A 27365-nucleotide genomic window follows, 5' to 3' on the forward strand; every position below is an offset into this window, starting at 1 on the left:
GAATCGATGTCTGATCATGACAGGAGAGTCTGCGTATGCCAATGAAACTTATGCCACCTAGGGTTACCCCTAATGGAAAGGTCTAGGCCGAAGTGTCAGACAGTCGATTCATTTCCGCGGCGTGGGAAAGAATCAAAGGCTGATGATCAAGTGATCGAAACACAGATCAAAGACAACCGCATGGAAGACGGCAATGGAAAACCACTTCCACATCTTTACCAAGAAAACTATGGCTACACAGACCAGAATGACCTTATGACAGAAGACGGGATGTCTGAAGAGGTTGCACCCATGGAGTCGCTATGGGTCGGAAATGACTCGATGGCAGTTAAAGAACAGTGCTTAGAACAGTGCTTGGCACTTAGGAAGTGCTAACAAATACCACGATTGTTACTATCTTATTGTGCCTTCAAAACTGGGAAAGATAGGAAGGAATATGGCCATTTCTAGTGGGCGTAACATGAAAGCTACCTCACTCGCAACAGAAGCCTGTTCATGTCTTATTTCAGAAAAACAGTGGGAAGGGGAAAACTTGTTTTGCATGTTGGAGGAGTCTGTGAAACTCGTTCAACACAGTTATCTAACGAATATTAAAAATTAGGCTCCTTACGGTGTCTAAGTAATTTCCGAGTAATGCTACAAATATTTTTAGTCATGCATATGACAATTTATGAAGTATGAAAGAAGACCCAGGAAATAGCAATGATGCCAGTCAAAATAAAATAAAATAACCACCCTTATTTTTACGGTGGGATACATGGGGCAACAAAAATGTACTCTGAAAAATCTTCCTTTTTCGCCTGTGTCCAATTAAAGCGTTGATGAAAAATGCTCCTAAATTGCACCCACTGATCTGCAAGCCCAGTCGAAGCATGCAAAATCGCCTCAATGATCTGAAAATCTCAAACACTACCTGCATGGCAAAAGAAACCGGAGTCTATAAAAAGCCAGCGTGTAATAAAAGAAGATATTACTGTGACGAGAATAGACAATGCAGACAGTTTTGTTTGATTATAAAAGCGCCATCTCTAATTTATCTCTCAAATATAAACGGCAAATGCAGGCAGTAACTCATCCTGCTTAGCTGTAAAGAGGAGCATCGAAACGATTGAACTTAAAGATTACAGGGAGTTGATAAAGGTTATCAATATTCAGTGCTGACCAATTTAACTGGGGGGGAAAGGAACTTCAGCAGAATGTGCATTGGCTTTAGGTCTCCAGCCTCTCCCAATCCAAGGTAAGGTAGAGTAACCTGGCTTTCCAAAACCCTTGCTAGTAGCTGGATTTGGCTTAGAAAACGGGCTAATGAACGCCCCAAGGCTTCTCTCCATGTCCTAACAGTTCACATGATGTGCTTTAGGCTCCTGGGCAGATAAGCCCTGATGAAATCACGGCCAAAGTTGTACTTCCTCCTTCCCTTAACGTAAACTCTATTCACCTGGAGAAAGGTGAAAATCTATAACGGTGGCTTTCGTTTGGATCCAAATCTTCCTTATTGTCCGGCTTCGGTTGCGGCCCAGATCGTTGGAAAGAGCCCGGGCTTTGGAGTCAGAGGTCATGGGTTCAAATCCCGGCTCTGCCAACTGTCAGCTGTGTGACTTTGGGCAAGTCACTTCACTTCTCTGGGCCTCAGTGACCTCAACTGTAAAATGGGGATTAATACTGCGAGCCCCCCGTGTCCTGCCTGGGAACGAAGCGATACGAAGCAGCATGGCATAGTGGACAGTTTGGGAGTCAGAAGGGCATGAGTTCAAATCCTGGCTCTGCCACTTGCCTGCTGTGTTAACTTGGGCGAGTCACTTTGCTTCTCTGGGCCTCAGTTACCTCATCTGTAAAATGGGGATTGAGGTTGTGAGCCCCACATGGGACTGGTCCACCTTGATTTGATACCCACCCTAGCGCTCAGTACAGTCCCTGGCACCTAGTGCTTAATAAATGCCATCATTGTTATTATGGAGGAACAGATCGTAAATGCATTGATGATGCTCGTGAAAGCGCCAATTTTGTTGGCCAGGGTGGTTGGTAAATCAACTGATTGACCGAACTCCCGTTGACCTTATCTGGTTACCACTTTTCAAACACCTTAGAATAGTAGCTTCTCAAGGCGCTTTGAACAGTGCCAAGCTCAACGCTCCCAAAAAAGGCTTTTGATGAAGAGAAAGCAGCTAAACCAATTGCTCTCTTGGGGTTTCTGTTTCTCTGATTAGAATCTATAAAGGGCAAACTGATTTTGAAAGGACTGTAAACTCTGGCAAAATAGCACTTCACAGGCCTTGGCAAACTACTGAAGTTCTTAATGAAAAGGCTGTGGAAAAAAAACGCTGAACTCAATGCATACTTAGTACCCAGGATTTTATCATAAGGCTAAAATGCTGGAACCATATATATATCCCTTCAGATTTCAACTGTGACTTCAGAGTAAATCATCCCTTTTCCCAGTGTCCTGATTCTTCCCTCCTTGAGTTACAGGGTTGCTCTCCAATCCTAACTGCTGTTAGCAGCTGTGAAAAGGTGGGAATTTGCACTGTGAGTGCAATGAGCACGGTAAAGACTTCCAGTTCTACTCCTGGGCCAGTGAGCATGTGGCAACTGTCTGTCTCTGCCTCAGAACTGCAGATCTGCTTACCCTGAAAATCAACAAAAAGCAGAAGGCCAGAGAAATCGCTGACAGCACCAACAGCAAAGGGGAGAGTTTTATGGCTTCGCCGCATGTCCTCTGACATGGTGTCTTAATAATAATAATAAAAATAATACTATTTGTTAAGCATCAAGCACTGTTCAAAGCACTGGGGTCTATACACACTAATCAGGTTGGGAAAAGTCGAAGTCCCACATGGGGCTCACGGTCTTAATCCCCATTTTACAGATGAGGTAACTGAGGCCCAGAGGAGTCAAGTGACTTGCTCAAGGTCACAGAGCAGACAAGTGCCAGAGCCAGGACTGGAACCCAGGTCCTTCTGACTATCCACTAGTCTGCTGTGTGACCATGGGCAAGTCGCTTCACTTCTCTGTGCCTCAGTTACTTCATCTGTAAAATGGAGATTAAGACTTCGAGCCCTATGTGGGACAGGGACTATGTCCAGCCCTATTATCTTGTATCTATCCCAGTGCTTAGTACAGTGCCTGGCATGTAGTAAGTGCTTAACAAATACCGCAATTATTATTATTAATTACTCACAAGGCCACGCTGTTTCTCATCTTAGCAGCATGACTGATATGTTGCAAATTTACATGTAAATGCCTTTAAGGACATCAAAAGTGTAAATTATATTTTTTCTAAATGAACAGATTTGATACCATATTTATTCATTTTTAGAATATGGCCAACATACGCCAAGGTTGGCTATAATGGTGGACCATAAATCAAGATGGTTGACAAAATGCACTGTTGTTAAAACTCAAAACAAAAATCATATGAAAAAAATGTCTATTGTCTATTATGTGAAAAAAGATCCCGGCCCGCCTATTAGTCAGCGCGACTAGAAGGAAAGAGAGAGTGTGAAAGAGGCATTGCACAGATCACGCTCAGTGTAATCAATTTGTCTCTGCAGGTTCTCAGTCCTGGGAGACTCCATTATACGGAAAAGCAGAGACATTTGGGGCTTAATATGTGGAATTTTCAGGTAAAACACTGCACAGGAAAAACTGGTATTTTTGCCTACTCCCTAGTTTCCGAGCCAGCCATTAATTTCTAGGAAGGCACCGAGAATTTTCTTCTCCTACCTCAACGCCCTGGCCCGTTCTCTGCTTTACGAAAGATGCCTCTGAGGGAAAGATCCTCCGGTATACGCGAGGGCAGGCCGGAAAGGCCAACGGTGCATTTCGCATCGTGTGCACGCGAAGATTTAGGGAAAGTCTGGGCCATTTCTCTGGGCCTCAGTTCCCTCATCTGTAAAATGGGGATTAAGCCTGTGAACTCCCCGTGGGACAACCTGATCACCTTGTAACCTCTCCGGTGCTTGGAATGGTGCTTTGCACATAGTAAGTGCTTAATAAATGCCATTATTATTATTAGTAGTAGTAGTATTAAGTGATGAGTTGTCCCCTTGCAGGTCCTGATGCCGTTTTTGAGGCCATGGCTAGGTACTCTGATCTTCCCAGGGCCTCTGGTCAAGGACATTATTAAACTGCAGCCCATCAGGCAGGTTGGACTGCTTCTGAACCTCTGCATTAACCAGTGCTCTCTAGCATTGTCTGGAGCTGCAGAGGATTCTCTATCTTTAACCCACTGGCCTTGTTCTTCCTGGCTTGGGTGTGCCCCGTTTCAGTTCAGTGGAAAACAGATACTTGAGCATCCTGCTGTCATTCATTCATTCTTTTCGCTTGTCCCCATCGACAAAACCGGTTGCGAAGGATCTCAATATTGGTCAGCTGACTGCAATCCCAGATTACACTACAGAAAATAAATTCCGTCCTGTCACTGGATGTTGAATATAATAATAATGGCATTTATTAAGTGCTTACTATATGCAAAGCACTGTTCCAAGCACTGGGGAGTTTACAAGGTGATCAGGTCATCCCACGTGGGGCTTACAGTCTTAATCCCCATTTTACAGATAAGGGAACTGAGGCCCATTCATTCCATTCATTCAATCGTATTTATTGAGCGCTTACTGTGTGCAGAGCACTGTACTAAGCGCTTGGGAAGTACAAGTTGGCACAAGTCGGAGAGATAGTCCCTACCCAACAACGGGCTCACAGTCTAGAAGGAGAAAACAGCCAACCAATAATTTCAATAATATTATATTTCCACAGAATCAATCCGATTTCTCTCCAGATCAAGCAGAAACTGCTGGCCGTGGGCCAGTTAGGAGGAGAAGGTATGGATTTCACACAATGACTGCTGCATCCTGAGTGAAGAAGCATTTTCTTTTATTTGTTTTTGTTCGGTAATGGCATTTGTCAAACACTGGTCTAAGCGCTGGGGTAGATACAAGCTAATCAGGTTGGCCCCAGTCCCTGTCCACTGAGCCACGCTGCTTCCCATATGGCTTGTGGATGGCCCAGAAACAATTAGAGAAGCAGCGTGGCTCAGTGGAAAGAGTGTGGGCTTTGGAGTCAGAGGTCATGGGTTCTAATCCCGGCTCCACCGCTTATCAGCTGTGTGACTTTCAGCAAGTCACTTAACTTCTCATTCATTCATTCATTCATTCAATCATATTTACTGAGCACTTACTGTGTACAGAGCACTGTACTAAGCACTTGGGAAGTACAAATTGGCAGTTACCTCATCTGGAAAATGGGGATGAAGACTGTGAGCCCCATGTGGGACAACCTGATGACCCTGTATCTTCCCCAGCGCTTAGAACAGTGCTTGGCACGTAGTAAACACTTAACAAATACCAAAATGATTAGTATTATCAATTGCTCAAAAAGCCAGATAGGTCTTTTACAATGGGTCCATCCTATGATTCAGGATCTCTTCTCTTGGCGCTAATCAATTAATCAATCCATAGCAGTTACTGAGTGCTTACTGGAGTAAGCACTTGGGAGAGGGCAATCTAATTAGTAAGCACTATCCCTCTCAATCAATCAAGCAATCATATTTATTGAATGCTTATTGTGTGCAGAGCACTGTACTAAGTGCTGGGGAGAGGACAATATAACAGAGTTGGGAGACATGTTCCCTGCCCAAAGTGAGCTTACAGTTTGGTGGGGGAGACAGACTTTAATATGAATGAATAAATTACCGCTATGTACCTAAGTGCTATGGGGCTGAGGGAGGAGTGAATAAAACGTAGGGAAATCAGAAAAGAGTGGGAGAAGAGGCAATGTGCCTTCAGTAAGAGTGATTGCCTCTCAGATATGAAGAGACGGAAGGAACTGGGTTCTAATTCTGACTCCGCCTCTTGTCTGCTGTGTGACCTTGGCCAAGTCACTTAAGTTCTCTGTGCCTCAGGAACCTCATCTGTAAAATGAGACTGAGGGCCCCATGTGGAACAGGTTCTGTGTCCAACCCTATTTGCTTCAGTTTGTATTTATTGAGCGCTTACTGTGTGCAGGGCTTGGAAAGTATAATTCGGCAACAAATATTCGCCTCAGCGTTTAGGACAGTGCCTGGCACGTACTAAGTGCTAACAAACACCTCAATTATTATCGTTACTATTATTATTACTATTAGGGAGGGACTTTCAGGACATGGGCAAGAGGCTGGTGGTGAGACAGATAAGAATGAGGTACAGTGAGCAGGTTGGCATTACAGGAAACTCCTCAAGGAGTTTACAATTTAGAGGGGACACGGACACTTAAAATGAATTATGGCTAGGAAAGTGAAAAGATATCTATGTAAGGGCTACAGGATGGGGTGAATCCTCAAGTGCTTAGTAGAGAAGCAGCGTGGCTCAGTGGAAAGAGCCCGGGCTTTGGAGTCAGAGGTCATGGGTTCAAATTCCGGCTCTGCCACTTGTCAGCTGGGTGACTTCGGGCAAGTCATTTCGCTTCTCTGGGCCTCAGTTCTCTCATCTGTAAAATGGGGATTAAGATTGGGAGCCCCACGTGGGACAACCTGATCTCCTTGTAACCTCCCCAGCACTTAGAACAGTGCTTTGCACATAGTAAGCACTTATTAAATGCCATCATTATTATTATTATTAGTAGTAGTACCATAGAAGTGCTGAGAAAAAGTACAGTGCTCTATCCTGCCGGTGTGGGCTTATAACAATAATAATAATAATAATGATGGCATTTATTAAGTGTTTACTATGTGCAAAGCACTGTTCTAAGCGATGGGGAATCACTCAATCAATCAATCATATTTATTGAGTGCTTACTGTGTGCAGAGCACTGTACTAAGCGCTTCGGAAGTACAAGTTGGCAACATGGGGAAGTAATAATAATAATAATAATAATGAGGGTATTTGTTAAGCACTTAGCATGTGCAAAGCACTGTTCTAAGACATGGGGGGATACAGGGTGATCAGGTTGTCCCACATGGGGCTCACAGCCTTAATCCCCATTTTCCAGATGAGGGAACTGAGGCCCAGAGAAGTGAAGTGACTTGCCCAAAGTCACACAGCTGACAATTGGCGGAGCCAGGATTTGAACCCACGACCTCTGACTCCAAAGCCCATGCTCTTTTCACTGAGCCATGCTGCTTCTGTAAGCAAGCATTTAATAAATACTATATTACTGTGACTACTCTCCACGAAGGTTATCCATAAAATGACGATTATGATGATGACTAAGCTCTTAATTCCTCTATCTTCCCTCCCCTCCGCATCAATTATGTACTTAGCTGTGAATCCCTTAAGCACTTCGATAACACGGTTCTTACATAAAATGTAAACATCCCCATAATCTATTATTTCCCCATCTGTAATTTATTTTCATATTCATTCATTCAATCGTATTTATTGAGCACTTTCTCTGTGCAGAGCACTGTACTAAGTGCTTGGGAAGTACATTTCAGCAACAGAGACAATCCCTGTCCGTATCTGTCTCCTCCCAAAGACAGTAAATTCCTAGTAGGAAGGAATAGCATATTACAACTCTGTTATTTTGTGCTTTTCAAAGTGCTTAGTACTGTGAACTGCACACAGTAAGTTCTCATTAAATATTATTGATTCATTGATGATGAAGAGAGTTAATTACTGGGATTCCACTGGCTAGCCAACTGTTCTGCACGTCAATGATGTTTGCTTATTTCAATCTTATTTCAACAATAATAATAATAATAATAATGATTTATTAAGCGCTTACTATGTGCAAAGCACACATCTACGACTGAACTCCTTTATCTGTTGCTTCTGTGCTAACCCTGGCAGGCTGTATCACTCCATCAGTGCTATTTATTGAGCACTTAATGTGTTGTAGAGCACTGTACCAAAGACCGACCAATTCCTAGGCTGTATCTGCATCAGCAATCAACCTCAGTTCCTTGGGCTCAGAAGAGACGCTGCCACGGAGAAGCAGCATGGCTCCGTGGAAGGAGCCCGGGCTTGGGAGTCAGAGGTCATGGGTTCAAATCCCGGCTCCGCCAACTGTCAGCTGGGTGACTTTGGGCAAGTCACTTCACTTCTCTGGGCCTCAGTTCCCTCATCTGGAAAATGGGGATTAAGACTGTGAGCCCCACGTGGGACAACCTAATCACCTCGTAACCTCTCCAGCACTTAGAACAGTGCTTTGCACATAGTACACGCTTAGTACATGCCATTATTATTATTATTATTATTATTGTTATTATAGCAGTGGGGCTTCCCTTCAGCTCCCATTCCAGCCCGGGAAAGCTAAGGAACATCAGTAAGATAGATGGCTTCTCAACTTTTAGATCACAGGGAACGCTCTGGCTGTGACTGTCACAATGCTGGACTCTGACCCACGATGAGCCCAAAACTCTGCTTCTCTATGCTACAGTATCTTCCTGCTCTTGTATTTAACAATTTTCTTGCTCTTAATGTTTTCTTTTTATCATTTCATCTTTCCCTATGTGTCCATCGCCAAAAATCCACCCCCTTTTCTTAGATTGCGAGCCCCTCAGGGCCCTATTTAATTCTCAACTGGGTATGTTTTTCCCAGGGCTTAGTGTAATGCTTTGCACACAGCAGCTGCTTAAAAAAATGCTATCGCTATTACTAATCCTATTATTAGAGAAGCCGCGTGGCTCAGTGGAAAGGGCACGGGTTTGGGAGTCAGAGGTCACGGGTTCTAATCCTGGCCCCGCCACATGTCGGCTGTGTGACCTTGGGCCAGTCACTCAACTTCTCTGAGCCTCAGTTACCTCATCTGGAAAACAGGGATTAAGACTGTGGGCCCCACGTGGGACAACCTGATCACCTTGTATCCCCCCACAGGTGCTTAGAACAGTGCTTCGCACATCGTAAGCGCTTAACAAATGCCATCATCATCATCATTTGGACAAACATTTCATAGATGTCATCTGGACCCAACCCAGTATGATTTAGCTGCCCCCCTCCACTTTAGCCTTGAAAAAAACGGGTCAAAATCCAACTCCCTGCTACCCTGGGGTTTGGCTCGACAACTTTAGGTTTGGCTGAAACTCCATGACCGTTAACATCAGGGAACCGGGCTGTTGTGCATTCTTTCCCAACTAAATCAGCAAAGAGACAGAGAGGAAACCCTTCTGCAGGGCATCGCTAGATATGGATCAATGAAAACATTCTTCTTTAGCCAACCAAAGCCACGGGGCTTAACATCAGAAATAATGAAAGGGACGGTCTTAGTTATGATGTGACCATAATAAGTTGGAGGAGATGAAGAGAGGAGAACATTTTCCAGAGAAGATCGAAAATAATAAGACTGGATGAGGCTGTCATCTGGATTACGTTGTCACCGGAAATGAAGCTGTAGAACGCAATGTTAAGCAAATTGTGGCTTTGTGAGAATACCTGCTTTCCAAACGTTTCCTCGGACCAATACAATCTTAGTCTTACGTTTGTCAAGGCTCTTCTTTTGTGAAGTGTTAACTTGTCAGGTTTTAAATGGCTTGGGTTCTCAATCCACCTTTCCTGATGGAAATGTGAAAAGTGTGAGTTACTCCCTTTCAGAACGAATCTCGTCAGAGATTTTGACTCCAACCTGACTGCCCCTCAGGGAAAACCTTCCCTCCGGAAATGTAATAAACGGTGACTGTTCTATCATAATTCTACCTCCCAGAAACAAAGAGGTCAAGCGAGGAGACAACAGCCATTGGAGCAAATGTTAAAAGGTGGATGTTTTGCTCAAAAACAGTCTGAAAAATGCTAGCGTGCTCAGTGCTGCCCTGAGGAGTCCGACGCAGCAAACTATTAGCTTTAATCAAAATTATGCAGTCAGGTAATGGCTTATAATGGACCCTGTGATGGGCAGAGTAAAATCATTTCCTTTGCTGAAATGAAAAGATGGCCAAGGAGTAATTTCCACATGAGAACTGATGGAGACAAAATGATTCATTCCAAGTGTACTAAAAAAAAATTAAAAATCATTCTCCTGCTTTTAAATGCGACCAGCGATCTAACCATGCCTTCCTCTGCTTAGTCTCATTCAGGTAGCATCTTCGTCAAATTAAGTCAAATGATCTCACAGTATTTCATTTCTTCATAGGAACTGAATATGCTACTTTGTTTCAAACATTCATGTCTCTGCTTGGGAGTATATTATAGCCTCTAAATCATACAATCCATCATCTCTCTCTGTCACTATTCTAGACACAGAAGATCCTCTGAGAATGTGCTTACAACATAAAGGTCACTTTGAAAGTTGACTAGAGACATGAATAAAAATAAAACATTTAGTTAAGTCCTTTCCAGTAGAGGCTTCTGTTTTATTAGTTGGCAGAAGTTTTTTGGCTGCTTTTTGCATATCAATCCAAGGACATAAAATAATAATAATGATAATGGCATTTGTTAAGCGCTTACTATGGGCAAAGCACTGTTCTAAGCGTTGCTATTGTCTACATGGACCAGGGTCTGGAGTCTGCCCTAAAATGTCCACCTGATTCTACGGCCTTCGATCGGTCACAACTTATTTTGGTTTAGGGTCACTGGAGAGGAAATAGATTGTAGGAGCATAAGAGATGTAGGAGATTCTCCAAATCTCCAAAATTTGAAGTGGGACTTCGTATACATAGAAGAGGTATAGATTTTGACATCTATTAGAGGTTACAATGTTTAGAGACAAAACTTGCCAAAAAATTGATGTGTTAAAAACCAAACACTGCTAGCATTCAGCTGTCTATTCTGTCTATTCCTATGGTCTGAGCCCCCAGAAAACTCATTTTTAGCATATTACAAGCAGGAGGCAGGATTAGCTCTCTAAACAAACGATGTGGTGATTTTACTCTGTAATGGCATTTGTCCAGAAGTCCAGAAAAGTAACACAAAATTACGAAAACCTCTCCAGAACCTCAATCCAGAGAATTCTGGGAGTATCTGTTACCAAAGTTGAGGGGATTTTTTTCTCCTTTCAAAAGAGGTCCTGAGAAAAATCTGTCTAGAGTAAGCCCCTTTCCCGATCCTATAATAATAATGATAATGATGGTATTTGTTAAGTGCTTACTATGCACGAAGCACTGTTCTAAGCGCTGGGGGGATACAAGGTGATCAGGTTGTCCCACGTGGGGCTCACAGTCTTAATCCCCATTTTACAGATGAGGTAACTGAAGCGCAGAGAAGTTAAGTGGCTTGCCCAAGGTCACACAGCTGACAAGTGGCGAAGCCGGAATTCGAACCCATGAGCTCTGTCTCCCATGCCCATGCTCTTTCCACTGAGCCACGCTGCTTCTGTAAGGCACCCTGACTTTGGCTCAACCTATGATATTTGAATGTTCACTAATGTGCACGGAACTATACTAAGCACTTAAATCAATGATTTACATTAGGTACCTACACAGTGTTAAGTACTAAGTTAAAGAAGTGTTTGGGATAATAATAATAATAATAATAATGGCAATTATTAAGCGCTTACTATGTGCAAAGCACGGTTCTAAGTGCTGGGGAGGTTACAAGGTGATCAGGTTGTCCCACCGGGGACTCACAGTCTTAATCCCCATTTTACAGATGAGGTAACTGAGGCACAGAGAAGTTAAGTGACTTGCCCAAAGCCACACAGCTGACAATTGGCAGAGCTGGGATTTGAACCCATGACCTCTGACTCCAAAGCCCATGCCCTTTCCACTGAGCCACGCTGCTTCCCATGAATAACAGGAGCGAGGCACACATTCCCTGCCCTCATGGAGTTCACAATTTAACAGACAGAGGCAGACAAATTATTTATAAGGCACGAAACAGGAGGAAGAACAAGCTGCAGTAAGAAGTAGACATAGTACAACTATATCAGGATGAAATATTTGAAAGAATAATCGAACGTCAAGTGCATATATGAAAAATGAAAATACACATATGTACATGAGAGCCGAGGCCTGGATATAATACTATCCCCTTGTGCTAAAGATGGAGATTAGGGTGATGGGACTGGGGTTTTGTGAATTAATTGGGATAGACTTCTTGCAGGCGGAAGGATTTTAGGAAGGTTTTCATAATGGATTGGACTGTGGAAGCCGCATGGCTCAGTGGAAAGAGCACGGGCTTGGGAGTCGGAGGTCATGGGTTCTAATCCCGGCTCCCCCATGTCTGCTGTGTGACTTTGGGCATGTCACCTAACTTCTCCGAGCCTCAGGTACCTCATCTGTAAAATGGGGATTAAGACTGTGAGCCCCACGTGGGACAACGTGATCACCTTGTATCCTCCCCAGCGCTTAGAACAGTGCTTTGCACATGGTAAGCACTTAACAAATCCCATTATTATTATTATTGGTTAAGGGGACAGGAAGGGGAGGTCCAGGCTTAAAGACGGAGATTGGGTTGATGAGACTGTGGTTTTGTGGATTAATTGGGATAGACTTCTTGCAGGCAGAAGGATTTCATAATGGATTGGATCGTGGATTGGTTAAGGGGACAGGAAGGGGAGTTCCGGGCTGGGGGCTTGGTGCCAGAGATGGGATTCTGAAACCAGAACTCGCCCAGACCAATCTTGGACGTAACGCTGCTTAAGTCACTGCAGCATTCGACAAGGAAGCCTTCGTAACAGGTGGGGAAGAGCGACCCAGGCGTGTCAAACAGCCTGCACGTTCCCAGGTGATACAAACTCCCTGAACGGTTTTGTTCAAATAAATAAAAGGCAGGTTTGATAAACGCAAGAGGTTCCCGCGAATCCATCTCCCATTCACCCAGGGTACAGCAGCGTGGCTCAGTGGAAAGAGCATGGACTCTGGAGTCAGAGGTCACGGGTTCAAATCCCAGCTCCGACAACTGCCAGTTGTGTGACTTTGGGCACGTCACTTCACTTCTCCGAGCCTCAGTTACCTCATCTGTAAAATGAGGATTAAGACTGTGAGCCCCCCGTGGGACAACCTGATCACCTTGTAACCTCCCCAGTGCTTAGAACAGTGCTTTAGAACAGTGTGCAGAGCACTGTACTAAGCGCTTGGGAAGTACAAGTCGGCAACATATAGAGACAGTCCCTACCCAACAGTGGGCTCACAGTCTAGAAGGGGGAGACAGAGAACAAAACCAAACGTACTAACAAAATAAAATAAATAGAATAGATAGGTACAAGTAAAATAAATAAATAAATAGAGTAATAAATATGTACAAACATATATACAGGTGCTGTGGGGAAGGGAAGGAGATAAGATGGGGGGATGGAGAGGGGGACGAGGGGGAGAGGAAGGAAGGGGCTCAGTCTGGGAAGGCCTCCTGGAGGAGATGAGCTCTCAGTAGGGCCTTGAAGGGAGGAAGAGAGCTAGCTTGGCGGATGGGCAGAGGGAGGGCATTCCAGGCCCGGGGGAGGACGTGGGCCAGGGGTCGATGGCGGGACAGGCGAGAACGAGGCCCGGTGAGGAGATTAGCGGCAGAGGAGCGGAGGGTGCGGGCTGGGCTGGAGAAGGAGAGAAGGGAGGTGAGGTAGGAGGGGGCGAGGTGATGGACAGCCTTGAAGCCCAAGGTGAGGAGTTTCTGTCTGATGCGCAGATTGATTGGTAGCCACTGGAGATTTTTGAGGAGGGGAGTAACATGCTCAGAGCATTTCTGGACAAAGACAATGCGGGCAGCAGCATGAAGTGGGGAGAGACACGAAGATGGGAGATCAGAGAGAAGGCTGATGCAGTAGTCCAGACGGGATAGGATGAGAGCTTGAACGAGCAGGGTAGCAGTTTGGATGGAGAGGAAAGGGCAGATCTTGGCAATGTTCCACTTAATGCGGAAGCACCCCAGATCTGACTAGCCGAGAGGGCCTGGGTCCAGGAGCAGCGTGGCTCAGTGGAAACAGCCTGGGCTTTGGAGTCAGAGGTCATGGGTTCGAATCCCGGCTCCACCACATGTCTGCTGTGTGACCTTGGGCAAGTCACTTAACTTCTCGGAGCCTCAGTTACCTCATCTGTAAAATGGGGATGATGACTGTGAGCCCCACACGGGACAACCTGATCACCTTGTATCCCCCCAGCACTTAGAACAGTGCTTTGCACGTAGTAAGCACTTAACAAATGCCATCATTATTATTATTGAAGAGACAGGGTGACTCCTTTTCAAAGTTTAGTTAAGGCACAGCCCAGAGCCAGTAAGCACGGTGCGGTGGACAGAACGATTTTTCCCGAAACACTTCCAACTGAGTTCTTGGCTAGGTCAGTTCAGTCAAGGGCTAATCCTCCCTCCGGCAGGAGTTGGGACAGTCACTCTCAGCACCTAGCTGACCAAAATCAAACTCAGAGTTCTGGGCGTTGGCCAACCCCCGACTGGGCCTTAAATAATCCTGGGCACGGCATTTCTGATGCTTTTTCTTTCTCCATACCCTGCCAGCATTCCAACAGAAAGCAAGATAGCCCCTAGAAACAACTTTGTTTCAGTGGTGGAGGCTTTTTAAAAGAGAGAAACAACACAACTAGGCTAGGAAGACTGGTCGATTGGTGTGACAATGCCGTAAAATTTGGGGAAGTAGTATCGGTTGGGGCAGTATCCAACCCACGGAGATAGTGCAGAGCAGAATCTCCTTCCCCACCAAAGCAGCAATGTGGCAGAGGTGCAGTATTCCTGAGGGAGATTCCCATGGCAGTAAAATCTCTCCTGGCCTGCAAGAGAACTCTGGCCTTGTTTTGTTTCGTTATTGCGTGTCTCGGGTCCAACTTCTCTCCTTCCTTCCTCAAGGGAGACTCTATCCACGAGGGACCAGGAGAGAAATTCCTTTCAGGCAGGGCCTGGCTCATTACCGACTCCAGCGCGATGTTTTCAAAATAGATCAAACCCTTTAGAAGTGCAAATTCATTCTTAAATATCTCTTATGCTTTTTAGCCTTCCAGGGAAAACAATACTTCTTCCATTTATTATTCACGGCCACGTCCCCCTCATACATCTCAATTTCAAAAATCGGCTCAACCAACATTTTAAAATCTGTTTTCCTAACCATAACCTTTAAAACAGGCCACTGAAAATTAAGTTACTTCAACACCACATCCATTTTTACGGAGCAAGTCTCCCATTTGCAAATCGAAATGCAGCAGACAAGTGGGATCCCTACAATGGATGCTCAAAGAAAAATCTCTATGACAGAAATACTTCTAAGCTTCAGCAGTAGCCCCTCTAATTTTCTTAATTGCATCAATCTCTGGGACAAAGAATGCTTCTTTCCAGACCAGTCTAAATTATCAAGGAAGAAATAGTCGGAGATTCTCAACTCCCCACTCCATACCACCTCTTCTTCCCATTCCCTCCCCACTTGGAAACTGCAAAATCGCAACCATTCTGAATGAGAACTCTCATTTTCCTGTTCCTTTTCCACATGGCCCGCTCCAACTGCTCCAGGGCCGTTGCCCACATAGAGAGGGGCTTTTTACCCAGCCACAAACTGGGAAAGTAATAATTTTTATCATGGACTTTTTCTAAGAGCTATGTCCTCCAGGCTAAGGCAGATGCATAGTTAGGACTCGGTTTTTGTCCCGCACAGGGCCCGTAATCTGTCCTATCTCTGTTTCCTTATAGATGAAGAAACAGAGGCCCGGGGAGACAACGTGACTTGTCCAAGGTCACCGGCAAAGCCAGGACTCAAATCTGGGTCCTCCGATTTGCAGTCTCGTGCCCTTTTCACTTCGGATATGCTGCCTTCTGGGAACTCTCCCGCCTCACGCCCTGACTTCTGCTTGGATGGAAGGGTTTCTGTTCCCCTCTGATAACCAGACTTTGAGACCATGCCTATGGTCAGGGGACAGGATTCGACTGTGTGGCCCGTATTTCCCCTTCAGTTCTCTCTCCCCTTGTCTGGGTCTCCCCTGGCCCTTGGGAAGCACTTACCGTGTGCAGAGCTCTGTACTCAGCGTTTGGAAGAGTACAACAGAACAATATAACAGAGACATTCCCTGCCCACAACGAGTTTACAGTTTAGGGGGGGAGATGAATGTTAATAGAAATAAATAAAAATCTGGATATGTACATAAGTTCTGTGGCAGCAGCGGCAGTGATGCTTCTAAGGGCATCACCACCTGCCGGTGGTGGTCACCGTGGCCTTTCCCTAGAAGACGTGGACTGAGTCCAACACTCAAGGCACTGCAGGCCAGAGCTGTGGGAGTTCGGGAGACTCAGGTTCTAGTCTCATCTTGGCCATGGGCTCGAAGTGTGACCTTAGGCGAGTCACTGCTTCAACTGGAAAACGGTATTAACTTCTTCGTCCTACCTCCCGGCGTTGTTGTGAGGACCAAATGAGATGGTTGATGCGAAAGGGCTTTGAAAATGATTTTAAATTCCCTCCACATCCCAAGTGATACAGTATAAGGTTGTATTTGGCTGAGCTTGGGTCAGGCAAGGGCGGGGCTAAGGAAAATGCTCATTCTGATGACTTGACACCTGTTCACATGTTTTGTTTTGTTGTCTGTCTCCCCCTTCTAGACTGTGAGCCCATTGTTGGGTAGGGACCGTCTCTATATGTTGCCAACTTGTACTTCCCAAGCGCTTAGTACAGTGCTCTGCACACAGTAAGCGCTCAATAAACACGATTGAATGAATGAATGAATGGAAGACTTGGGGAGAAAGGCAGCTGACCTGACTTTCCGCTCTGCTTCCCACCTTTATTGGGGCAGCCGCGGAGACAAGGAGAGAGAAAGGGAAAGGAGACTTCAGCCGTTGGCCTTTCCAGCTGCCTGAAAAAGCCCCGCTCAGAGGGAGGAGGCTAGATGGTGCAGTTGAGATCCCAATCATGAGAATGAGAGGGGAGCAGGCTGGAGAGACTGAGGTGGCATGGAATCTAGTCGGCCCCGGAATCTAGGCCAGGTCTGTAAAATTGTAGTTAACTGTAACGGCAACTAAACCACTGATCAACGGTTACTTACTATTTGTATGTTTCAGAACGGATGTATTCAAAGACGTGGGACACTCCAAGCTGGAACTGGTCGGCAATGGGGGTAACCCAGGGGTTGTTCTCTGCTTTGAACACCTGCTTCTGGCCAGTCAAATCCAAATTTCCTGAAAGAATTAAACATAACTAGCATGAAACTTTTATCTTTTGGGGACGCCACAACTCTCTGCAAGTGAGTCACCAGGAAGGGTGCCTATTTCCTGTTACACATTTCCTTGTTGGATGATGTATTTGCCCTGGGAAAACTTCCTCCGTCTGACCCCTCTACTCACATGAGATCGGCCTGTTCCTAGGTCACCGTGACTAACCTGGCCACAGAACAAGATTCCCAACCAGCAATAGGCAGGATCACAGGGATTTCAACCAGAATTCCATCAGGAGATGGATCTGAGACAGTTTCTTCTCCCCCTGTGTCCTCCCCTGCTCCCCGTGAACATTTTTTACCCCAACACAAACTGATTCATCCTTAAGTTCTCCAAAGACATACGGAGCTCCTGAGGAGAACTGAAGGTGGAGAGGCCCGAAGCTGGCAAGATGTCACAGCCTGGCCCCAAATTCCAGAGCGGCCACTCTTAGGCCTGGCTGGCATATCTTCCAAAAGGATACAGATTACAGACAACATCATCATCATCGTTCAGTGAAAAAAGACCGACAGATCAGGGTATTTATGGAGACTCATTACCCGAAAACCAAAGTATTCTGAGCCACATCCACAGGAGTGTCTGTAATTCAGGCCCAAAGCGCTTAGTACAGTGCTCAGCACACAATAAGCGCTCAATAAATATGATTGAATGAATGAATGGAACAGCAAAACAGCCTTATTTTGGGATTAAAACAGGAAAGTGAAAAATACTAGCGAGGGAAAGTTTAGAAATGCTCAAGGGCTCAGGAAGGGTTTTAAATACTTGTACTTCCCAAGCGCTTAGTACAGTGCTCTAGACACAGTAAGCATAGAATGAATGAATGAATGAATGAAATAGACTCATCAATGACAGGTTCTTAGACAGGAAGGTTTGATTGGGGGATGACTGTACAAGTAACAATAATAATAATAATAATAATGGTATTTAAGCACTTTACTATGTGCCAGCGCTACAGCACCCATTTAGTTAGTGTACTGTTCAGTACTAGACACTTGGGAAGTACGTATTCATTCAACTGTATTTATTGAGTGCTTACTGTGTGCAAAGCAATAGAAAAGTGAGCTATTCCTTGTCTCCCGAGAGCTTAAACTGTAATGGAAGAGACCCAAATCAACCAGTTCCATCAAACACCCACTGGTGCCACTGTCATGTACAGAATATGGGACTGTGCAGAATCACATTGCTGAGGTGAATAAAAATGATGGCGTTTGTTATCATTCACATTTATTGAGCACTTACTATGTGCAGAGCACTGTACTGAGTGCTTGGGAGAATACAACAGAATTAGCAGACACATTCCCTGCCCATACAGAGTTTTAAGTTTTAAGAGAAGCAGCGTGGCTCAGCGGAAAGAGCCCGGGTTTTGGAGTCAGAGATCGTGGGTTCAAATCCTGGCTCCGCCACTTGTCAGCTGTGTGACTTTGGACAAGTCACTTCACTTCTCTGGGCCTCAGTTCCCTCATCTGCAAAATGGGGATGAAGACTGTGAGCCCCCCATGGGACAACCTGATCACCTTTGTAAGCTGCCCAGCGCTTAGAACAGTGCTTTGCACATAGTAAGCGCCTAATAAATGCCATTTAAAAAAAGTTCTGTGTGCCAAGCACTGTACTAAGAACTGGGCTAGACACAGATTACCAAATGAGACACAGTCCCTATCACTTAACAGTCTCAGTGGGTGGGGAAACAGGTATGAAATCTCCATTTTACAGTGGAGGTAACTGAGGCACAGAGAATTTAAGCGGCTCGGCCAAAGTCACACAGCAGGCAAGTGCCAGGGCCAGGGCTAGAATTAACAATAATAATAATAATAATAATAATAATAATGTTGGCATTTATTAAGCGCTTACTATGTACAAAGCACTGTTCTAAGCACTGGGGAGGTTACAAGGTGATCAGGTTGTCCCACGGGGGGCTCCCAGTCTTAATCCCCATTTTGCAGATGAGGTAACTGAGGCCCAGAGAAGTTAAGTGACTTGCCCAAAGTCACACAGCCGACAAGCAGCAGAGCTGGGATTTGAACCCATGAACTCTGACTCCAAAGCCTGGGCTCTTTCCACTGAGCCACGCTGCTTCTCTGGGAAGCAGCAGGGAACAGGGAAGAGCAATTATCCCTTTGCTCTTCCCTGCTCCCAACCCCAAAACACTTATGTACATATCTGTAATTTTATTTATTTGTATTGATGTCTGTCTCCCCGACTCTAGACAATGAGCTTGTTGTGGGCAGGGAATGTCACTGTTTATTGTTGTATTGTACTTTCCTAAGCGTTTAGTACAGTGCTCTGCACACAGTAAGCACTCACTAAATACGACTGAATGAATGAAAGAATGGCCAATTTCTCCCTGACTGGGTGACACTGTAGTTAATTGCCCTCAGCAGTCCTATAATAATAATAATGATGGCATTTATTAAGCGTTTACTATGTGCAAAGCACTGTTCTAAGCGCGGGGGAGGTTACAGGGTGATCAGGTTGTCCCATGGTGGGGCTCACAGTCTTCATCCCCATTTTACAGATGAGGTAACTGAGGCACAGAGAAGTTAGGTGACTCGCCCGAAGTCACCCAGCTGACAATTGGCGGAGCCAGGATTTGAACCCCTGACCTCTGACTCCAAAGCCCGGGCTCTTTCCACTGAGCCATGACGCTTCCCATGCGACTCAATCAATCAATGGCATTTATTGGGTAATTAGTTTGCGCAGAGGACTTTACTAAGCACTTAGGGGAGCATAATAGGGTCTAACAGCGGAGACAGACACAGCTCTGTGACTTTGGGCAAGTCACTTAACTTCTCTGTGCCTCAGTTACCTCATCTGTCAAATGGGGATTAAGAATGTGAGCCCCGCGTGGGACAACCTGATTACCTTGTATCTACCCCAGCGCTCAGAACAGTGCTTGGCACAAAGTAAGTGCTTAACAAATACCACATTATTGTTATTATTAATAAAATTAATTACAGGTAAGGGAAGCAATGGAGTATAGGGATATATGAGGACAAAAGTGCCTTGGGAGTGGGGATGGGGAGGAGGATTTAGTTGTTTGACGGGTGAGACTAAGTGCCTGGGAGAGGCAATTGGGAGGGAAAATAAGGTTGGAGGGGATGAGAGCTTCGTCCGGGAAGGTTAGACTGGCCTCTAACTACGCAGGTTTTGCTGCGAATCATGACTATGATTGGTACTTTAGAAATAAAAGAACATACTCTAAAAATTACTCTTTAATGAGACTGGGGCCCGTCCACCGACATAAAAAGTGGAGAGACTAATCCAGAAAATTTAACCACGTCATTTGCAATTTTAATACAAGTGGGTCATTTAAATCTTGAACCCCCTCCCCCCCCCACCAAATCTATCACAGTCTTTCTAACTTTCTTTCGCCTAATTAGGTTTAGGCTTCAAATAGCAGCTTTTAGCCTAACAGGTTGTCATTTTTATTTATTTTCAATATTATCAATTCCCCTAATTTACTGGCTAAACTTCATAATCAGTCAAGTATTAAGTCATTTTGCAAAGCCACGTCCAGGTCTACAGAGATGAAACTGCCAATACGCCCTGGAATCAACGTCCCAGCGAACCACTGAGGAATTAAAAACGAGCAGACAGATACAGCCGAGTCTGAATTTAGTATTTCGGTTCTGTTCTGGAAAAACACTGGAAAAACAAATAAAAATCAGATAAGACATCCAGGGTCTCTAGGAAATAAGGATTTAAGTTCCAGGCTTCCAAGATGACCTACCTAATTTAATTAGAGAAGCAGCGTGGCTCAGTGGAAAGAGCCCGGGCTTTGGAATCAGAGGTCATGGGTTCAAATCCCAGCTCCACCAATTGTCAGCTGGGTGACTTTGGGCAAGTCATTTCACTTCTCCGTGCCTCAGTTACCTCATCTGGAAAATGGGGATTACAACTGTGAGCCCCATGTGGGGCAACCTGATCACCTTGTAACCTCCCCAGTGCTTAGAACAGTGCTTTGCACATAGTAAGCGCTTAATAAATGCCATCATCATTTACACTATCCCCTGTGATCTCTCTCTGCCCCTGAGCACAGGAAAAGAGCAGTGACATTCACTGCATTCCCATCAAATCCTCAAAGCATTTCTCCAGGTGAGACTGGGCAGAAGGACTTTTTTTTTAATGGTATTTGTTAAATGCGTACTATGTGTCAAGCACTGTTCTAAGCACTGGGGTAGATACAAATTAATCAGACTAAATACAGTCCCTGTCCCACATGCAGCTCACAACCTAAGTAGGAAGGAGAAGAGGTATTGAATCCCTATTTTGCATCTGAGGAAACCGAGGCACAGATAAGTTAAAAGTGACTTGTCCAAGGTTACATGGCAGGCAAATGGAAGAACCAGGATTAGAACCCAGGTCCTCTGGCTCCCAGGCCAGAGCTTTAATCCACTAGGCCACCCTTCTTGCAGCCTTCTAACAGCCTTGAAACCCAGAAACCGAATATCTCAGTTTCTGAAAGAAAAATCATCTTCGCTACATTTCCAAGAAAAGCCAGGCTCCTCTGTGTGGACACCATTTCTTTTATAGTATTTGTTAAGCAATGACTATGTGTCAAGGGCTGTTATAAATGCTGGGGAAGATACAAGATAATTCTGTGCTCACAGTCTAAATTGGAGGGAGGAGAATTTAATCTCCATTTTACAAATGAGGTAACTGAGGCACAGAGAAGTTAAGTGACTTGCCCAAGGTCCCGCAGCAGACAAGTGATGGAGTTGGAAGCGCTTAGTACGGTGCTTTGCATGCAGTAATCTCTCAACACACACAAATGAATGAATAAATGGAATTAGAACCCAGGTCCTCGGATGCCCAGGTCTTTCCACTAAGGCCATGCTGCTTTTTCATACTTTGGTTTGAACCTTCCTCCTCAATGAGTTTTGTTGGGCACTTTGTTGCTTCTTCTTCTCCTTCATCATCATCATCATCAATTGTATTTATTGAGCACTTACTGTGTTTAGAGCACTGTACTAAGTGCTTGGGAGCGTACAATATAACAGAGTTGGTAGACATGTTCACTGCCCACAAGGAGCTTACAGACTTTAGGGCTGGTAACCGGTGTGAAGGAATTGATTATAGTGATAATATAATAATAATAATAATGGCGTTTATTAAGCGCTTACTATGTGCAAAGCACTGTTGTAAGCGCCGGGGAGGTTACAGAGTGATCCGGTTGTCCCACGGGGGGGGTCTTAATCCCCATTTTCCAGATGAGGGAACTGAGGCCCAGAGAAGTGAAGTAACTTGCCCAAAGTCACACAGCTGACAATTGGCAGAGCCGGGATCTGATCAAGTGACTTGCTCAAAGTCACACAGCTGTCAATTGGCAGGGCCGGTATTTGAACCCATGGCCTCTGACTCCAAAGCCCGCGCTCTTTCCACTGAGCCATGCTGCTTCTCATAGTGTACTGAGCGCTCAGTACAGTGCTCTGCATATAATACACACTCAATAAATTTGATTGATTGATAGCGTTTTGCAAGCTTCATTCAGACTTTCTTATCCCTGCCTGTTACGTTCTCGCTCCATTACAGCAGAGAGAGAAGGTACGCGGAAATCCAGACATTGCCAAGTGTACAGAAATCTTTTTTACACACAGAACCGCTTTTCGGGCCAAAGTGATCATAGGCGTATTGTGAGGGCTGTGCTGTGTGGTCATGGGTTCAAATCCCGGCTCTGCCAGTTAGCTGTGTGACTTTGGGCAAGTCACTTCACTTCTCTGTGCCTCAGTTACCTCCTCTGTAAAATGGGAATGAGTACCCCTCCCCACAGCACCTGTATAGATGTTTGTACAGGTTTATTACTCTATTTATTTTACTTGTACCTATTTACTATTCTATTTATTTTGTTAATGATGTGCATCTAGCTTTACTTCTATTTGTTCTAACGACTTGACACCTGTCCACATGTTTTGTTTTGTGGTCTGTCTCCCCTTTCTAGATTGTGAGCCCGTTGTTGGGTAGGGACCGTCTCTATATGTTGCCAACTTGTACTTCCCAAGCGCTTAGTACAGTGCTGTGCACACAGTAAGCGCTCAATAAATATGATTCAATGAATGAATGAATCTGTAAAATGGGAGTTAAGACTGTGAGCCCCCCATAGGACAACCTGATCACCTTGTAACCTCCCCAGCGCTTAGAACAGTGCTTTGCACATAGTAAGTGCTTAATAAATGCCATTATTATTATTATTACGGCCATTTGGACTGTTAGATTGAGCCCCGAGGAAGCCCCTCTCGTCTCGCCACAGTACTCTTTTATCTATCATTGTCCTTGTCCTTCTTACTACTACTACAGCTACTATTACTTCTGAAAAACAACTCAAGCCCATGTCCTACTGGCAATAAGATGTGTATTTTTCCTTGTAACCATTTGCATCTACGTAGTGCTCACTTATATCGCAGGAATCAGTAAAGGTGCGCACCTTTTTAATTTTTTCCACGAAACGCCCAGCGCTTAGAACAGTGCTATATTGATCCGCCCTATATTGATTTCATGCTTTCATTGTTTCATACTTCCTCCCCCTCCTCCTGACCCCCTTATTCTTAGATTGGGTATTCTTTGGGGGGCAAGGGACTGTGATGAATTCTCATTTGTGCTTTTATTCCCGGCATTTAGAATAGTAGTTTGAACACAGAAGGTGCTGAGCAAATGCAATTTCTACAATTACGCCTGCTAGGACGCTACTCACCAATCCCGGCCGAAGGAACAGGTGTAGAACTGTCCTTCAGTTTGAAGCTGATCCTGCTGAGAGCTATACTGCAACCACGAATAATAATAATGATAATGATGGCATTTATTAAGCGCTTCCTATGTGCAAAGCACCGTTCTAAGTGCTGGAGCACGGTTCTAAGCGATGTGCGTTTCGTGGAAAAAATAAAAAAAGGTGCGCACCTTCACTGATTCCTGCCATATAAGTGAGCACTGCTTAGATGCAAATGGTTACAAGGAAAAATACACATCTTATCGCCAGTAGGACATGGGTTTGAGTTGTTTTTCAGAAGTAATAGTAGGTGTAGTAGTAGTAATAAGTGGTAATGATTTAGGCTGATTCATCCACACCTTCTCAATCGGTCTGTCCTATGCTCACTGGCATATGTTGCAGACATTTGGAAAGGAGAACAGGTGCAGAACTTCTCTGAATCATCAACAGCACACATCAGTGTGCCCTCACCAATTTCTTCTGTGATATTTACTGAGCTCTTACTGTATGGAGAGCAATGAACTAGCACTTGGGAAAGGGCAAGTGTTAGGAAGTGCTAGGACAAGGACAAGGAAAGGACAAGGACAAGTCATTCACCCCTCACATCCAAGCCGTCACCAAAACCTGCCAGTCTCAGCTCCGCAACATTGCCAAGATCCGCCCTTTCCTCTCCATCCAAACCGCTACCCTGCTCGTTCAAGCTCTCATCCTATCCCGTCTGGACTACTGTATCAGCCTTCTCTCTGATCTCCCATCCTCATGTCTCTCCCCACTTCAATCCATACTTCATGCTGCTGCCCGGATTGTCTTTGTCCAGAAACGCTCTGGGCATGTTACTCCCCTCCTCAAAAATCTCCAGTGGCTACCAATCAATCTGCGCATCAGGCAGAAACTCCTCACCCTGGGCTTCAAGGCTGTCCATCACCTCGCCCCCTCCTACCTCACCTCCCTTCTCTCCTTCTACAGCCCACCCTGCACCCTCCACTCCTCTGCCGCTAATCTCCTCACCGTGCCTCGTTCTCACCTGTCCCGCCATCTACCCCCGGCCCACGTCATCCCCCGGGCCTGGAATGCCCTCCCTCTGCCCATCCGCCAAGCTAGCTCTCTTCCTCCCTTCAAGGCCCTGAGAGCTCACCTCCTCCAGGAGGCCTTCCCAGACTGAGCCCCTTCCTTCCTCTCCCCCTCTTATTTTGTTAGTATGTTTGGTTTTGTTCTCTGTCTCCCCCTTTTAGACTGTGAGCCCACTGTTGGGTAGGGACTGTCTCTATATGTTGCCAACTTGTACTTCCCAAGCGCTTAGTACAGTGCTCTGCACACAGTAAGCGCTCAATAAATACGATTGATTGATTGATAGACAATAGTCACCAAAACCCGCCGGTCTCACCTCCACAACATCGCCAAGATCCGCCCTTTCCTCTCCATCCGAACCGCTACCTTGCTGGTTCAATCTCCCATCCTATCCTGACCGGATTACTGCATCAGCCTCCTCTCTGATCTCCCATCCTCCTGTCTCTCCCCGCTTCATTCTGCTGCCTGGACTATCTTTGTACAGAAACGCTCTGGGCATGTCACTCCCCTCCTCAAAAATCTCCAGTGGTTGCCTGTCAACCTAAGGATCAAGGAAAAATTCCTCACTCTCGGCTTCAAGGCTGTCCATCACCTCGCCCCCTCCTACCTCATCTTCCTTCTCTCCTTCTCCAGCCCAGCCCGCACCCTCCGCTCCTCTGCCGCTAACCTCCTCACTGTACCTCGTTCTCGCCCATCCCACCGTCGACCCCCGGCCCACGTCCTTCCCCTGGCCCGGAATGCCCTCCCTCCACATATCCGCCAAACTAGCTCTCTTCCTCCCTTCAAAGCCCTACTGAGAGCTCACCTCCTCCAGGAGGCCTTCCCACACTGAGCCCCCTTTTTCCTCTCCTCCTCCCCAGCCCTCCGTCTGCCCTACCTCCTTCCCCTCCCCACGGCACTTGTATATATTTGTACGGATTTATTACTCTATTTATTTTGCTTGTACATATTTACTACTCTATTCTATTAATGATGTGCATATAGCTCTAATTCTATTTATTCTGACGGTTCTGACACCTGTCTACACGTTTTGTTTTGTTGTCTGTCTCCCCCTTCTAGACTGTGAGCTCGTTGTTGGGTAGGGACTGTCTCTATATGTTGCTGAGTAGTACTTCCCAAGTGCTTAGCACAGTGCTCTGCATACAGTAAGTGCTCAATAAATATGATTGAATGAGTAGAGTTGGTAGGTAGATTCCCTGCCCACAAGGAGCTTACGGTCTTCAGCGTGGCTCAGTCTCAAGAGCTTGGACTTTGGAGTCGGAGGCCATGGGTTCAAATCCCAGATCCGCCAATTGTCAGCTGGGTGACTTTGGGCAAGTCATTTAACTTCTCTGGGCCTCAGTTACCTCATCTGGAAAATGGGGATTAAGACTGTGAGCCCCCCGTGGGACAACCTGATCACCTTGTAAAATCCCCAGCGCTTAGAACAGGGCTTTGCACATAGTAAGTGCTTAATGAAATGCCACCATTATAATTATTATTCTTCAAGGGGTAACAGACATTAAAATAAGTTACAGATAGTGGGAATAGGAGAATGTAAGGATATTTCTATAAGTGCTTTAGGGTTGGATGAATATCATGGTGCTCCTTGCAACCTCCCTGGTGCTTAGAACAGTGCTTGGCACATAGTAAGCGCTTAACAAAAACCATCATTATCCCAGACTGAGCCCCCTCTTTCCTCTCCCCCTCCTCCTTCTCCCCCTCCTGCCCTTCTCCATCCCCCCCCGCCTTACCTCCTTCCCTTCCCCACAGCACCTGTATATATGTATATATGTTTGTACGTATTTATTACTATTTTATTTGGACATATTTATTCTATTTATTTTATTTTGTTAATATGTTTTGTTCTGTCATCTGTCTCCCCCTTCTAGACTGTGAGCCCACTGTTGGGTAGGGACCGTCTCTAGATGTTGCCAACTTGGACATCCCAAGCGCTTAGTATAGTGCTCTGCATACGGTAAGCACTCAATAAATACGATTGATTGAATGAATGAATGAAGGGGAAAACAGCCAAGTGCACAGACAATGCAGAGGCGAGGGAGGATAGGGAAAATGAGAACTTTTTGAGGGAAGGCCTCTTGGAGATGTGATTTCACCTCCTGTCTCTGGCCTGGAATGCTGTCCCTCTTAATATCCAACAGAAGATTAATCTCCATTCAAATTCTTCCAAATCTTACTGAAGCACATCTCCAAGACACCCTCCCCAACTCAATTCCTCTTCGCCCATCCCTTCCGCATCACCTTTCCTCTTGGTTTTGCACGCTTTATTCACCCCTCCCTCATTATTTATGTACATATCCATAATTTATTTTTATCAACTGATTTTAAGCTAGAGGGGGACCTTTAGACTGCAAGCTCATTGTGGACAGGGAACGTGCCCACCATCTGGGTTATCCTGGACTCTCCCAAGCGCTTAGGATGGGGCTTTGTACAGTAAGTGCTCAACAAATTGATTTAGGGAGGCTTTTGAAGATAGGAAGAGTGGCGGGCGGTTGGATATGAAAGGGGTGGGAGTAACAGGCCAGAGGGGCGATGTGGGACACACGTTATCAATGGGACTGATGAGAGCGAGGTCCAGAGAGTAGGTTGGGTTAGAAGAGCGAAGTGTGAAAATTGAGTTGTAGCAG

General features: G+C 45.4%; 1 protein-coding gene across 2 annotated transcripts in view; it reads right to left on the bottom strand.

The window, feature by feature from the left end:
- Positions 1-27365, bottom strand: part of RSU1 (Ras suppressor protein 1) — a 227433-nt gene that overhangs the window by 79470 nt on the left and 120598 nt on the right. For both annotated transcript variants that reach the window (XM_038755737.1, XM_038755738.1), the window contains one exon: positions 16805-16937. In XM_038755737.1, coding sequence (XP_038611665.1) covers positions 16805-16937 — 133 coding nt within the window. The remainder of the gene's footprint in view (positions 1-16804; positions 16938-27365) is intronic.

Source organism: Tachyglossus aculeatus, chromosome 13 (assembly GCF_015852505.1).
Source record: "Tachyglossus aculeatus isolate mTacAcu1 chromosome 13, mTacAcu1.pri, whole genome shotgun sequence".
NCBI lineage: Eukaryota > Metazoa > Chordata > Mammalia > Monotremata > Tachyglossidae > Tachyglossus > Tachyglossus aculeatus.